We start from the raw sequence: 15,651 nt of genomic DNA, 5'->3' as shown, positions 1-15,651 counted from the left end.
CAACAGGGCTACATTTTGAGGTGCTGGGAGCTAGGATTTCAGATCTTCAAAAGCATTCATTTGGGGAAACACAATTCACCCCACAACAGGCCTTGAGGAAGGTGCACAGTGGACGTGTGCTTCTCCCAGCTCTCCTGTAGCCCTGGCTACTGGGCTGAGTGCAGAGGAGGTGCCGGCCGGCCACGCCCTCATGTGAAACACTGCACCCCTCCGGAGTCGCAGGCTCGCTGCCAGGGCTCCCACTGGGTGGCACGTGTGAAGCTGCTTGGGCTGAGGGGTCAGGGCGAGCAGCACCGTCCACTGTTGTCTGCGTACTCTCCAGGCCTTCAGCTTTTAATCTAATTTTCGTTGCTGTTGTTTAAATTTTCAACCCAATGATTTTATTGTTTGGGTTTTTTTGTTTGTTTTTTGGTGGGGTTGGGGGAGGTAATTAGGTTTATTTCTTTCTCTATTTCTAGAGGAGGTACTGAGGATTTAGCCCAGAACCTCATGCATGCTAAGCGTGATCTCTACCACTTGAGCTGTACCCTTTCCCCCAATTTGTTTTTGAATAGGTGAAAATTTCAAAATTCAAAAATGTGTTCAGAGCCTCCCTTGTGGAAAGCCCCACCCGTCCCCCAACACCCAGGTCCCTGCTCAAGGTGGCTGGTGAGTCCCTCTCTCCTTCCAAGTGAGACACATGCCATGCTCACACTTTGTGCAGGTACAAGCAAATGCACGCAGAGACAGCCTGCCCTTTTCTCACACAAACGGCCACACAATAAAAACACTCCCTAGGCCTTAATTTCCCATTGACCCAGATGTCGTGGAGACTTCCTTGTCAACACATTGAGTTTCCTTGTACCTTTGCTGTTTCCAGTGGAATGAATGTAGCAATGTGCTTTAACCAGTCCTCTGTTAGTGGGTGTTTAGCTTGTTTCAAAATGTGGGCTGCTGTCAACAGCTGCTGCCCCACTGTTACACTGTGTGCTTTAGGTTTCTTTCACTTGCTCTGCTCCACAGTAAATTGAAAAATGAAGAAAGGCTGAAATGGGATTACCAAAAAAAGAGCGGTTTGAAATGTTTATAGATAACAACTAAACTCTAAATGTATACTCCCAAAACAATGCAACGTAATTGTGCTATCACAAGACAATTGAAAGCTTTATAAACTATGCTGATTGATCCTATGGTACCAGGGACTGGCTAGATGGGTAGGTACCCTGTGATCCTGAGATTGGGTTGCGTATCACCTATCCTGGAAGTGACAAGCAACCAGGAGGCCTCCGTGAGCTGAGTGGCCTGGTTTGGGTTGAGGTCCATGCATTTGGGAGGAAACCAGGCCAGGCTGTCATGGCCAAGCTAACAAACAGACCCAGGGCATCAGCTGGCCAGGCTGGGCCAGGGTGTAGAGCAGGCAGATGAGGGAAGTTGACCTCAACCCAGGAAGATTGCCGAGCCCGACCTCCTGGGTTCAGCCACAGGAGCTGGGGACTACAGTGGGGGCCAGGAGAACTCTGAGCCTGGGCCAGGTGCAGGTGGGGCATCTGGACTCCAGCCCCAGCCAGAGTCCGAGGGCAGGGGCACTAGAGTTGGACACACCTGGTTGCATGTTTCACCTCTGAGAGCCTCAGCTACCCCACCCGTGGAATGGGAGCAGCCCCTTTTCCCTAGGGTTGCTGTGAGGTGGAGGGGAGAGGAGACACAGGTGGAGGCTTGGCGTGTTGCCGGCACACTTGGTGTTGTGGACTGCAGGCTCGTCACTGTCGCTAGTACTGGTGTCTGCACCTCCCACCCCACCTCCAGGGCCGAGGCTGCCCTCAGAGTGCAGAGTGCTTGGAGCCCGAGCACTGCAGGATGAGGTGGGCAGGGCCAGGCAAAGACATAGCTGGGACTGGACATCAGAGGAACGGGTTCTTGGTGTGTTCTTCATTCAAATGCTCATTAAGCGCCAGCTGTATGCGGGCACGCATCCTAGGCACTGGGGATTTGGGGTCAGAAAAACTGATGGAATCACCCCTGTGAGACTCAGGCTGTGGCGAGGGAGGCAGATGTTGGAAGGAAGACAACCAGACTGTATCTGCGACAGTCAGGGGGGTGGGCAGGGGAGGACTCTCGGAGCGAAGTGACATCCAATATCTAGTGAAGGATGAATGAGGGGAAAGTGCAGAAGACCCAGCAAAGGCCTTGAGGTGGGAACAAGCTTGAGGTGTTGAAGGGAGAGACAGAAGACCAGCGTGGACCAGCGTGTGGGACCTTGTGGGCCTGGGGAGGACCGTTTGGCGCTGTTGGGACGGTGGGAAGGGTTTTAGCAGGGGACAGCTCAGCGTTTGGTTTTTATGACTTTGCAACGGAGGCGCCATTCCCTTCCCCTCAGGCAGAGAGTCCAGTAAGACCCCTGGTGTAGAGGACACCTGATGGAGACCTTGGCCAGGAAGAGGAGCCGGCAGAGCCAGAGGGGACCCCGGGGTCCCCGGTCAGGGCTGCTCCAGGAGACGCGGCATGAACCTGGCCCCTCCATCTCTGGGGCTCCTGCACATGCGTTTTCCACGTGTCTCTGGGACAGAAACCAGGCTCAGCGACTGTCTGGGGAGACCATGCTCAGGACCCAGGCTGGCTGCTTGAAACAGCACCTGGAAAGCAGGGCTCAGGGTGGCACTGGGGTAGTGGGAGGACCAGGAGTGCAGTCCTCATCTCTTGTTTTGCTGGGAGAGAGAGTGGAGCTGGGTGCCATCAGCAGCGCCTGCCCACCTCTAGGGCCTTGCCCTGGTCCCTGCTCCCTCTGGAGTCCCAGCCCGAGGACAGGGAGGAACTGAGCCTGACCCAGTTCACAGCCCCATTGGGGAGCACAGATCCAAACCTCTCTCCTGTGGTACCTGGGCCCCAGGAGTCTCCAGAGGGCAGCAGTGCCCAGCGGTTCAGGGCAGTCAGGTGTTGGGCGATGGGTTTCACTGAACCTTTACGTGTCTCGGTTTCCTCTGTTCTGACAGCAGCGTGGATCTCCTGTGTTTTGTGGGGACTTGGGGTGGCGACCAGTCGGGAGCTGAGCCCAAGGAGGCACAGGGCAGCGTAGGCTCCTGCAGAAGGGAGGGCGGCTGGACTCGGCAGGCAGAGGGGGAGACACTGGGAAGAATCCTGAGGAAGGCATAAGTGGGGAGGGGGTAGTGTGGGCCATGTTAGCGAGAGAGGGAGAGAAGCCACACCCAGAGGCCCCCGGTACCAGGCTGGGCCCTGAGGGTCAGGTGGGGCATGGGGTGTAGAGGAGGCTGGGTGAGGGACAGGAGGGGAATGGAGTGGCAGGGGCCCCCGAGGGCAGGTCTGGGGGAAGCTCGTGGCATCGTTTGTGCTGAGCTGCGGGTGCCTGTGGTACCTCCTGGGGGTGCCTGGTGAGCCGTGGAGCTTTGGGAGAATTCAGTGCTGATGTGGGGGTCCTCAGCAGACCAAAATGACAAGCAGGTGGCACCATGGCACCCCACGTACTCATCCCCTTGACCCAGCCTGTGCCTTCACTGCCTGCCTGCCTCTGGTGCTATGGTGTCAGCTGACAAGAGCACAGCCAAGAAAGGGATTCTCAGCGTCCTCCACCGCCACCTCAGAAGCTCGCAGCAAAAGGGCTGGCTGGGCAGACCTCAAAGGCTTGGGGCCATGGAGTCCCTGGAAAGTGGTCCTGCTCTACCTTAAGAGCAATGGAGAAAGGCCAGAGAGGGCACAAAATGCCTCCTGTGCACCAGGCAGCATGCTGGGGACTTTTGTGGTCATTTCTTGCACAATTGTCACAACTTCCTGGCAGAGTCAGCATGATCATCTCTCTCAGATGTGCAAACTGAGGGTGCGCCAGCAGGTGAGATGCTGGGGCTGAGCCCTAGTGTGTCTGGAGCCTTGCTGGCCTCACAAGCTGAGGAGTCTCTTGCTATGGCCCTCACTTTTGTGTCTCCCCAGAGAACAGCCCAGAGTCCATGGACAATAGTTCTTCTTCAATTATTGAAGAGAAAAAGAAACATGTGAGAAAAGACAAAGGTAAATTTGGAACTGGGAGCTGAAGTCCCGGTTGGTGGGAGGCAAACTTAGACCGCAGATGCCTTCAGACCTAGTTTCTGGTTTGAAGGACAGAGGGAAATGCTTCTCTGTCCATTAAGAATTGGGTTACTGAGACTTGAAATAACAGGAACATAAAGTAGGATTTATTTTTCCTCCAGTAATGAGAAATAGTGCGAGGCAGACCAGGGCTCCGTGGAGCTCCACCAATGGCAGTTCTACAAAATCTTCCAGGTGACCAGGCACCAAGTCTTTCTGCTCCACCATCTTTATCCTCAGGGCTCTCAACCACAAAGTTGTCACACGGTCACAAAATGGCTGCTGCAGTTCCGGCCATCACATCTGATTCCAGACAGGGAGAAGGAGCAAAAGGAGAGGCAAAATGCCCACCTGCCAACTCAGCCTTACTGGGAAAATCTCTTCCCAGAAGCCCCACCCAACAATTTCTGCCTACACTCCATTTGTCCTGAGGCCATCTGTATCTACAGGTGTAGCTTTTCAACTAGGCACATGGTTGCCACCTGTCAGGGGAAGGAAGGGGAGTCAGCCGGCTGCATGTGCCTTGCCCTCTGAGCCCCTGCTCTGTTCTCCAGTCTTGGCTGTCTGGACTCCTTCCTGGCTCCTTCGCTGTCCCCACCCCAACCCGGGCTTATAGGTCCCCTGACCCTCCTGCAGAGATGTGCATGTGCAAGCACGTCCTTGAGCCCGTCCTCCCCAGCAGGCCGAGCCCCCCACCCTCAGCCTACCCCGCCCCGCCCCACTGCCTCTTTCTTGTAATTATCAAAATCAGAGGTAGAGACTGGAGACCAGGGAGCTCATGTGCTCATCACCTGCTGGAAGCAGACAGGATTTTGCCCGTTTACTTCATCTGTCCTTTTTCTACTTTTCTTTTTTGTCTTTGCCAGAATGTTTTAGAGTGAATTCCAGTCACATTGTTTCATCCCTACAGTGCACATTTTCCAAACATAGGGGTCTTTTCTTACAAGTCCACAATGCAGTTAACCAGACCGTTCTCAGATTTACCCAGCTACCTCAGCAACGTCTTCCCATAGAAGATTCATTCCAACTGGGATTCAGATGAGATCTACGCATCCTCAGGCTCTTTTAATCAAGCAGAGCCCACCCCCATGTCTTTCCCTTTTCTGTGCTTGACTGGTGGGGAACAGGGCTAATTATCCTGTAGACTGTCCCCCTGACGAATGGGTCTGTTTGCTTTCTGGTGGTGTCACTGAAGCTGGTTCTCTGTGACCCACATTTCCTTTGGTTGGACATTAACCCAGGATGCCACAGACTCCTTCCTGGGTGGGCTGTGTGCTTCCAGCAGCCTTCCCGTGGGTCACACTGAGACTGGCCGGGTTCAGGCGTGATGCCCTGACCTGCTTCGCAGACCCCACCAGCTGTTCATCCAATACTGTCTTCTCACCCCAGGTGCTTGCACTGAACTGAGCATTACATTAAGGGCAAGGGTCCGAGCTGTGGTTTGTCTTTGTTTCTTCACTGAGGTATAATTCGTATACAATGAAATGCACAAATCTCAAGGTTATAGTTTGATAAGTTTTGACAAATGTCTCCCACTTTGTGTATAATCTCCACCTGATTCACCATCTAGAACATCTCCCTCTGCCCAGAAATTCCCTCTCCCCCAAGGACAGTAGGTCTCTGCTGTCACCGTGGCATCCTTTTGTCTGCTCTTGAACACGTGAAATCACACCCTTGGCTCCTTTACTTCTAGCTTCTTTCCTAGCATCACATCTGAGGTGCACGTAGCGGGAGTCCTCTGCTGCTGTGGAGTGTGTTCTGCTGTGTACTTACGCCAACAGGGTGCATTCTTCTGCAGTTGAACATTTGTGTCATTTCCAATTGTTAGCTAATGATACTGCTGCAAACGTTCTTGTGTGTGCCATTCTGGGGACATCTCCCCTGGGTGTATCAGAAGGAGTGGAATTGCTGACTATGTACTAAACTTCAGTAGCTGCCACTGGACTGTCTTCCAGAGCAACTGTAGCAGTTCACAGCACACCAGCAGGTGTGAGCGTTCCAGCACTGGGCACACGTCCATTCCTTTAATATTACCTGGTCCTTTGGGGGTGTGTTAGTATCTCACGTTCCCTGTGAGCAGCGAGGGTGACTACCTTTCCCTGTGGTGCTCCTGCTCCTGCCTTTCACCTGCTTTTCTATTGGGTTGTCTATCTCTGTATGTTAATGATTCCTAGAAACTCTTCACATATTCTATTTGCAAATCATGCACCAGTTCTAAGCATTGCAAATACCTTCCTTCACTCTGTGAACTGCCTTTTCTCACTCTTGGTGGTGCCTTTTAATCAACAAAAGTTCCTGTTTTTAATGTAGTTTGATTCACCAAAGACTTCTTTTTGTACTTTTTGTGCCCAGTTTTAAACCTCTTTGCTGACCCCGAAGATCATGAAGATACTGGTTTATTGATCTTCTACACATTTTGTTTTCATTTCACAATAAGATCTACAAACCTTCTCTGATTGACCTACTTATAGCCATTTTGTTTGCAGACTTTTTGGATTTTCTGCTCTACACTAACATCACCTTGAATGACACTATTTTCCCTTTGTTTTCAACGCTTATCTTATTCCTTTTGTTTCTTTTTCTTGTCTTACCACATGGTGAGGACCCTCATCACAACATGGAATAGAAGTGCTAAGAGAGGCATCCATGCCTTGTTTCCAAGGAAATATTTCACCTAGAGGTTCCTCGTGGATACCTGTTTCCCATTGCTGCTGTAACAAATGACCACAGACTGCATGGTCTAAGACAACACAAATATATTGGCGTTCTAGAGGTTAGAAGTCCGAAATGAGTATCACAGGACTGGAATCAAGGTGCCCCCTGGACCTGGTTCCTTCTGGGGGCTCCAGGGGAGAATTTGCTTCCTGCCTTTTCCAACTTCTGGAGGTGCCTGGTCTCCCGGCCACCCTCTCCTCCCCCACGGGCGGCCGGCATCTTCCGACCTCTGTGGCCCTGAGCACCTCCTCCTGCTGCTGCTGACCTGCCAGCCTCCCTCTTACCAGGACTCTTGTGATTATATTGGATAATCGAGGACAATCCTCTTTTCCTATAAGGGAGCACAGTCACTGAGGTGGGGGGATTAGGGAGCAGACGTCTTTGGGAGCCGTTACTCAGTTCACACTTCCTTTCATCAGATCTGGGAAGTCCCCTTCTATTCCTAGGTTGCTAAGAATTTTATTCAAAATAGGTTTTGGATCTTATAAAATACTTTGGCTGCATCTATTGAAATGACCATAAAACTTTCTTTCTGTTAACGGGGTGTAGTACATTGCTTGGTTTATAAATGTTAAACCAACTGTGTTTCTGGAACACTTTGCTTCAGAAGATTGCCATTCTGGGTTGTGGGCTCATTGTCTCATTAGCATGTTGATTACCTCTGCTCTCTCTCCTCTCCTCTCTCTCCCCTCCTCTCTCCTCTCTCACATTAATGCTGAGCATTTGCTTCTTACCTGACTGCACATGCAATTTCTGTTTTGGAAGCTGGTCTCCGCATAGTTACCTACAGCTGCGTGGCCTTGGGGGCTCCTTCCCTCTCAGTGCCTCTGTCTCCTCACTGGGCGTTGCAGTGGTTCCCACGTCGTAGGGTTGTTCTACACATTAAGTCTAGTGAAGTCCCCAGCAGTGCCCAGTGCTTGCTGCTACCACAGTTAGCCTTTGCCGTGGAATCTGGATGTGACGCCTGCAGGCGCTGGGGGCCAGTTTGGGAGCATAGAGACTCTTACTGCCCCCGCCTCCCTGGCCCAGGCTCTGTCCTTGCTCTTCTGAATTTAGGGTAATGCTGTGGCCCTGGGTGGCTGGCCAGGAGCAGGGAGCGAGAGAGTGAGGTGTGGATGTGGGGAGGGCACTGGCTGTGCAGTCCTGTCCAGGCGTCCACCCCCCGCTCCCGCCATGCCCTCCTGCAGCTGTGTGGGCTGTGATCCCCCCAAACCCCATCCTGGCTCCTTCCCTTCCAGAGCTGCCAGCCCTTCTCCTCCACAGCTTTTCTGGTTCCTAAATTTATGTTATGTCATTCCCGGGGGTTGGATGGGCCTGGGGGGGGAGTAGCCACGTGCCCAGTTCTCCGTCTTCTCCCTGGTCCCCCGAGGCTGGCAGAAGGTCCTCTGGCGATCTCTCCTGGAATCTCTGTTAGAATCAGAGTCAGCACGTAATAGGCGTGAGGCAAGACTCCACCCTTCAAACCAAACCTGCAGGAGCCCCTGTAACAGTCTCCTGTCTCTCTGGTCCTGCCTGAGCCCCTGCCCCCAGCTCCCTCACGTCCACAGGTCCCTCTTGGACCTCGGGGCACATGCCCATGTCCCTCTCTCTGTAGCGAGCCATCTCCCCCACCACCAGAAGCCAGGCTAGGAATTGACAGAGCCCCTGCTGAGTCCTTCCCATGGGCTGGGCAAGGAGCAGATCAATTTCTTCTATTTTGCTTGCTCTGAGCACAACTCAGTTTTTAGATCTATTTTGACAGGATCTAATCCATACAGAAAAGTTGAAGGAATAGTAAAAGATTTTGTAGCATGCCCATGCTTGGGCTTCTCTGGCCCTCCTCATGAGGGATGCAGATGAAGCATCGGGGCAGGAAGGTGATGTGTGGGGACCGTGCGGTAAGGATGCAAACATGGAGTCTGCAGGCTTCTCTGTTGTAAGCTCTTTTCCCCGTGGTAATTGACAAGTGTCCTGTGTGCACCTTGATACTTTGAGAGTATCAAAGCATAACTTGAAATCCCTTTAACGGCATCCTCTTTCTGCTGGTGAGGGTGTAGAATTGGACAGACCCCTGGGAAGGCAGGTCAGCATAAGTCTCCAGAGCCTGGAAATTGCTCACAGCCTTCTAGTCTCCCTTGGGAAAATCACTTCCAGGGGCCAGGCAGTGCCAGCACAGTGATGGGCTCGGGGTGTCCAGGTGGCGCCATGGACACCGCACAGACGCCTTGGTGGGTGTGCCTGGTGAAGCAGCACGTGGCCGCAGCCCTTATTATTTGCTTATGAGGTTCTCAATAATCAGCAATTTTACAGGGAACTGCTGATGGTAAAGTGTTTTTTCAAGGAAAATACGGAACTATTAAAAGTGTCTATTGAAAAGTACTGGGAAGAACCCCAGATGTGTTAGCAGCACTGGTTTAAAATGCAGGGGTCTCTTTTAAAATACGACATTCTCTTGTACTTTCAAGTTTTTGTTTGTTTGTTTGTTTGTTTAAAATGAACTCTGTTTCTTCTAAATCATGGGCAGAGGGGAAAGCAAACATATTTTTAAGCCCTTAGTTTGGTGCCCTCTGGGTTCTGTCCTCTCTGACATCTGCTGAGCTGCCCTGTGGGAACCTCTCCCTTACTCCTGGGGGGTGGGCAGCAGAATTCGGGTCCTTGGCAGCCCCCGCCTCCCAAATCCCTGCCCTGCCTCCTCAGACTTCAGGCACTCTGCCATCACCGGCTCCCAAACCCAGCCTTCCCCTGAGGACAAAGCATGTTCACCTGGATTCCTCCTGTCCCCTGCAGACAGGTGCTCAGCTCCAGGGTCAGCCAGTTCCATCACTTAGAAATGGCAGGCGGGGCTTCTCTCCTCTGTGGAGTGTGGGGGTTCCTGAGACTTTAAATCAGAGAGGACAGAAGGCCAGGGACATAACAGATGTCTGAGATACAGGAGGGTCTATGTTCATAAGGTCTCTTTCAGATGCCAGGGACAGAAGCCCAAGTCAAGTAGGTTAAGCCAGACAGTTAAGTTTATGGAGCTGGAAGGCCCAGGGGTGGACTTCAAGCATGGCTGGATCCCCAAGAACATTTGCTACTCACTCATACTTTTGCAGAAGCTCTCTTGCTGGGCTGGGAGGGTATTGGAGCCCCAGAGGTGCTGATCACTGCTTTGGCAAAGCTGGCTCTTTTCTCCAACAAGGTGTCTCCCTCCCCAGTGTCTGTGATTGTTCCTGACCATTTGGCTAACCCTTTCCACATGTCTGGGGACGTGGATTTCTTCTTGCTCAGAGATCAGGAGCGGAATAAGTCTCTCTCAGTGAGTATCCAGGAGAAGGCTGCCTGCAGCTCTTCCCTCCCTCACACAGCAGCAGCCAGATTGCACTTTCCTCAGGTTACTCACTCTAGAATAGTCGATGGCTCACCATTTCCTATGAAATCAACTTGAAAATGCCTGGCCCTCAGGTCAGAGACCTATCCCACTGCCTTACCAGGCTCATCTCCACTGTGCCTGGGCCTTTGTCAGGGAGGGCTCTTTGTAGCTGCTGTGGCCACGGTCCACGGTCTCAGCTAATGTGCCTTAGCTTCTGCTGTCCTTTGCAGAGATGCTGTCTGCTCCTGAGACTCTCCCTTCCTTCAAGGCCCTAGGAAACCCCCCTGCCTGCTCCAGCCTTGCACAGTCCCCTCTCACTGGAATTCTTGGAGGCCAGACACGCACAGAGACGCATGCCCGTCGGCAGCGCCTGGGAGTCCCAGGGTCAGCCCTGACTGTACCCTTGTGTAGTCTCTCTTGCATCACCATCCCAAGAGCCCCTGTGCCCAGATAACCCACTACCCCTGCAGCACGGTTGGACTGCACCACTGCCAGGTTGGGGGACTCGCCCGGTGGGCATCTCCACTAGGAAGTGGCCAGCTGGGCCTTGTTTCTGGGACACTCTCAGAGGCACAGGCATGGCTAGAATCTGGCTCCCTCCTGGGATGACTCTGGTCACCCCAACTCAGGGCTCAGCAACTGAGAGTCCTTAGAGCAGTGGCTCCTTCTGTGACCTTGCCCAGGGCCAAGGACACCCAGGGACATGCAGGCCCTCCAGCTCCACCCCAGACCTGCCTAGGATTCTAGGCGGTGGGAGGAGGGACACAGCCACTCTGAGCAGCACCCACGGCAACACACACACAGCTTCCCCTTCCTTCCCTGGAGCTGCCTGGGCTTTCCTCTCCCCGCCTGGCCCAGCTCCGGGAGCCTCTGCCTGTCTTCCAGACTGCCCTCACCCCCGATCTCACACTCCTCCCCGCAGCAGCGGAGCTCCTGGCTCCTCACGCTGACCCCAAGCAGTCACCCCAGCGTCTTCTAATCACAGACCTTCTGCCACTGGGGTTCTAGCAGGCAACATTTTCCTGACTTTGTTATACATGGGTGTGCAAAGTAGTGGCTTCAGGCTGGATCCTGGCACAGATGTCAGGTTCTTTAGAGGTGGAAGTGGTGTTGCACCCTATGGGGCCAGCAGGAAGTAGACTTTGACCAGGAGGAGCCATGTGAAGAGCCCCTGTGAGGGCGTGTCTGCAAGGGATGTGGAGAACCCCCAGGGCCTGGACCGAGTAAGGGGCTGGGCACTCCTGCATAGGCCTCAGGGAAGAGGATCCCCACCCTGTCCTGGAAAGTGAAGGGCTGGGGCAGCATGCAGCCCAGGGGGCGTCAGGTGGGAGGCTGGAGAATAGGTGGGGAGGGGCTGCCCACAGTGACTAGGGAGCTTGCAGATCAAACTCGGAATTTCCAGTTTCTTTCGGAAACCCCGAAGATCTAGTTTCCCTGAACTTTAGTTTGTCAGATGTGGCAAATGACAAGACACTCACTTTAAGGTTGAGTTTCAGATAAATGAGGAGTCACCTTTTATTGAGTCTGAACCCTGCACTGTTGATCTGGAATGCACATCTGACCAGCATCTGGCGCCCCGGTTCCCATGAGGCGCGTCCTGCCAGCTTCGCTGACAACCCCTGGGCAGTTGTGCCCCGGACCGCAGAGCGCTTCGCACAGGCACACAGCCCCGCAGTCTTTGCGCACCGCGCCGCTCGTGTGCACCTCGCCCGCGGCCGAGAGCGGGGGCGGCCCCGCGAAGCCCCCACCCCCAACCCCGTCCCCGGCAGAGGGAGGGCTGGCCCCGCCCAACCCCACCTGACCCCGCCCCGCAGGATCGGGAGCCGAAGAAGACTCTGCGAGTGCACGAAAAAATGACCTACTCGTCCAAAATGTCGGCCAAGCACACCGGCTTGTGGCGCCAGCTGCAGCTGGAGGACGAGACGGAGGACCAGGAGGCGCGTGCCGAGCAGCTGCGCACCTTCCACGACCACACGGCCTGGAAGCTCTCCATGACCCAAGGTGCCGCCCCCGTCCCCGAAGTAAAGTCTTTGTCCTTACTGTATGAGCAGTGCTTTAAAAGGGCTTGGAGATGCGGTGCTGCGGTGCCTTGGGGAGGGATGGGGTCTTCTCTGTGCCTGACCTCTGTCTCCCACGTCGCAAAAATCATTCCCAGATGGACTTTTAATCTGAAAGCCTTTGAGTTCCAATACTGCATGTATTCCAAATGCTGGCTGTGCACAGTGAATGCAGGCTTTACGATGTGTAAAATACAGGCATTTAACTTGGTAAACAGCGTCTCTGGTAAAGAGCAACTCCATTTCCTGGGTTCAGAACTGAGGCTCAGCATTTAATAGTTTGTCGGTCCTGGGCAAATCAGCTATGCCTCACAACTTCCTCTCCCAGCTGATGACAGTACCAGCCTCGTGCGTCGTGGGATTCAGCGTCTTAAGACACTGCACATAGTGAGAAAGAGCTATGTGTACCTGAGCTATTATTTTTTTGACCTAGTAGAAGTCTGAAGTACTGAATATGCATCAATATTCTACCAGTGAAGTATAAGTCTCTAAACTAGAAGCAGTTGAGAGCAGAAAGTCCTGGAACCCAGTGGGACTGCAGGGACCCTGAATATGAAGATGTAAACAGACTCCAAGTCTCCACCCTTGGAGACGCTAGAATGAACCTTGGAGGCTTGTTATCTTGGATGGAAGCCCTGAGCTTGTGTTGACGTTCTGTGTGTGGAGCTCTGCACCCGAGGAGCAGCACTGTGTGTGTTGTTTCTGCCTCCACCCTCCATTTCTAAGACCTGGGAGCAACAGGTGGCATCTGGATGGGGAGGGCTGGACCCAGCAGGTTTCGGCGCAAGACTCATTGGGGCTCCAGCTTTGACTTCCAGAGAGGAGCTGGGTCTCCTTGAGGGCAAGGCCTTACCCTGAAGTAGTTCAGAGAGGCTGAGGCTGAGCCAGGCTCTCTGCCAGGCACCTAGACTTAAAACAGGACTCCTGCACCACCCCAGGTGCTTCTGGAAAGGAAGGATTTGAGGGTAAGGCAGAGAGCCACAGGGTCTGTCCAAAGCTGGGAAGCATTCAGGCCTTCCTCTCCAGAAGGGCATGGAAAGAAGCCCCCTGGGCCTTGGCCCCAGCTACCCTGCCTCTCCGCCTGCATTCTGGAGGATGGTCCTGATGCCCAACCTTCATTTCCTCCCAGTTGGCCGATGTAGACTTAGCTGCTGCCCAAATCAGGCCCTGGAGACTTAGGGTACTCCAAGTAGACATCATGCTGCCCCATTTTTCTCTCACCGCCCCTTTTCAGGTCCTGGCCAATAGGCCTTTCATTGTTAAGTCCAGCCAGGTCAAACTTCCAGTGCGGGGGTGTCCAGAGCCTCATTCCCGGTGAGAGGGGTCCTACAGCAAGAGAGGCTCAAGTCAGACATACTGAAGGACTTCCCACCTGCCCATGGAGACAGTACTGTATTGGTAGAGTCTGCTCTCCTTTTGCTGGAGACAGAGCTCAATCTCCCGCAGTCCCTGTAGTAATCTGGACCTCACAGCAGGGCGTGGCTCCTAGAGCAGTTAGCTGACCCCATGCTGCCTGGCTTTGCCCATCCTGGGCAGTAGACTTGGATCTCTCTCCAACTGCCCACCCGCCCCCTCATGCTTTGTGCCTCTCATTGCAGAAAGGAAGACGGAGCCTGAAAACATAAACAGCTACATAAACCAGAAGCGGCAAATGTTCCTCATCCAGGTAGGCTGGCTGCCCCGCGGGCCGGGCCACCTTGTGCGGTGAGGTGCGTGACTCCCGCTCGCGCACCCTCAGTATGCCCTGGATGTGAAGCGGAATGAGATCCAGCGGCTGGAGAGGCTGGCAACCAGGGAGGAGGCCGAGCTGAAACGGGCAGAGAGGCTCCTGGAGAAGGACGCTGCTCTGTTTGACGAGTTCCTCAGGGAGAACGACCACGGCTCTGTGCAGGCCCTGAGGCTGTGAGTCGCCAGGCCCAGCCACCCATAGGCGTCCCTGGACCCACCCCCAACCCCACCAGACCTGTCCCTGGAGCTCCCCCACCTCCAGCCCCGACTGCAGGCAGCCTGGAGGCCCCTCTTGACTACCTGGCCGTTGGCTCCCTCCCCACCCAACCCCCAGGGCAGAGAAGGAGTCCAAAGCAAAAATGGAGAAGATTGTCCAGGTCCGCGACCTGACCACCCAGATTATGGACATCAAAAGGTGAGGTCAGAGGGCAAACTGGGACCTGGGCCACCCCTGCAGGCATGTCTCCCAGAGCTGGAGGGTGCTCTGGATCATAGACACCTCTGAGTCCTGACTGTCTCAGGGATCCAAAGCCCCATGGGCTGCTGCCCATTTTTCAGATGAGGTGACCTTCTTGAAACCACACCACCGGGGCAGGGCTCGCGTGGCTCTGAGGCCCCCAGCTCACCCTGAGAGGGTGGCTGCAGCTTTATGGGTCTCAGACACTGGTCCCCAGGAGGGTGGCCTCCTTCTCTAGCACCCAGTGCACCTGGGCCTGTCCTCCAGGAGGACCTGGAGCACCGGGCCTGGCCTCCCTTCTGAGGGGCCCCAGGGGCAGAGCCTGACCTTGACTGACCCCTCCCGGATTTAGTGAAATCTCCAAATCTGAAGACACTCTGCAGCTTTACAAGGTCTACAAGGATTTCCTGTACAAGCTGTCACCCAAGGAGTGGCTGGAAGAACAGGAGAGGAAGCGCTCGGCTCTCAAAAAGGCCAAGGAGGTGGTCACAGCCTTCAAGGAGAACTTGCTATTCTCCAAGCTCAGGGACAAAGGTAGCAGGAAAGAGGGCATGCCCGGGTCCCCCCAGGCCCTGCGTCCAGCTGGCGTCTGGGCCACAGGCTCCGCCCCTTCCATTCCTTGCAGAGTCCCAGCCTGGCCATGGCCACCCTGTGCCACCCGGGCTCAGCCCCCACACTCACTCCCAGGAGAGGGGGTCGGCTCTCAAAGCAAACCGTCCTGCAGCTGAAGGGAGACAGTGGGGAGTCTTGGAACCCTGTGCCCCTGAGCCATCTGGGACCCCTCTCTTGCTTTCCGTAGGACTAGGGGTTAAGGGCAAGACGGACTCCAGAGGTAAGTGGCTGCCCCCGGCTGGAGGGGCCCTGTCCCTGGCTGGGCAGGAGGACACCCTTCCTCTGCTTCCTCCAGAGGGGCAAGTCCCAAAGAAGCCCCCCAGGCTTCTGCAGGTGGTGCGGCTGAGGCAGGTCCTGTCCAATACCGTCAACCTCCAGCAGGGCAACCAGCCCAGCGTGTCTGGCAGCCTGGACCCCAAAAGGTGAGTGGGCTTTAGGGGCTGTAGAGGTGGCCGGCCTGCTGGGGAGTGGCCCCCAGTGGCTCTGGCCAGGGGACCCCCAGACCGGCCCAGCCTCCCTCAAGGGGAGAGCATTAGGAGGGGCTGTTCCCAGCCCAGAGGCTCTAGAGTCGGACTTAGGCCTGAAAATCAAGATGTTTTCCTAGCAAAGGTTTGTTTCTGTCTTGATTTGGTGAACTTGAGCCTGTGGTAGCCCACTTGGCCCTGGTGGAGCAGTCACACGTGCGTGGATAAGGCAGC

General features: G+C 54.5%; 1 protein-coding gene across 5 annotated transcripts in view; it reads left to right on the top strand.

The window, feature by feature from the left end:
• The window catches only part of CFAP100 (cilia and flagella associated protein 100), a 38,029-nt gene that overhangs the window by 4,236 nt on the left and 18,142 nt on the right, over positions 1 to 15,651 (top strand). For 2 of the 5 annotated variants that reach the window (XM_074344144.1, XM_074344145.1), the window contains exons 2-9: positions 3,919 to 3,996; positions 9,945 to 10,045; positions 11,914 to 12,100; positions 13,755 to 13,822; positions 13,895 to 14,058; positions 14,219 to 14,299; positions 14,694 to 14,875; positions 14,967 to 15,375. In XM_074344144.1, the coding sequence (XP_074200245.1) occupies positions 3,936 to 3,996; positions 9,945 to 10,045; positions 11,914 to 12,100; positions 13,755 to 13,822; positions 13,895 to 14,058; positions 14,219 to 14,299; positions 14,694 to 14,875; positions 14,967 to 15,375 (1,253 nt within the window). In that variant the 5' untranslated portion in view covers positions 3,919 to 3,935. The remainder of the gene's footprint in view (positions 1 to 3,918; positions 3,997 to 9,944; positions 10,046 to 11,913; positions 12,101 to 13,754; positions 13,823 to 13,894; positions 14,059 to 14,218; positions 14,300 to 14,693; positions 14,876 to 14,966; positions 15,376 to 15,651) is intronic. The other 3 variants (XM_074344146.1, XM_074344148.1, XM_074344147.1) reach the window with 3 other exon arrangements.

This window comes from Camelus bactrianus, chromosome 17 (genome assembly GCF_048773025.1).
Source record: "Camelus bactrianus isolate YW-2024 breed Bactrian camel chromosome 17, ASM4877302v1, whole genome shotgun sequence".
NCBI classification, from domain to species: Eukaryota; Metazoa; Chordata; class Mammalia; order Artiodactyla; family Camelidae; genus Camelus; species Camelus bactrianus.
Note: the sequence above shows the minus strand (reverse complement) of the source record. Positions and strands in the feature narration are given on the sequence as shown.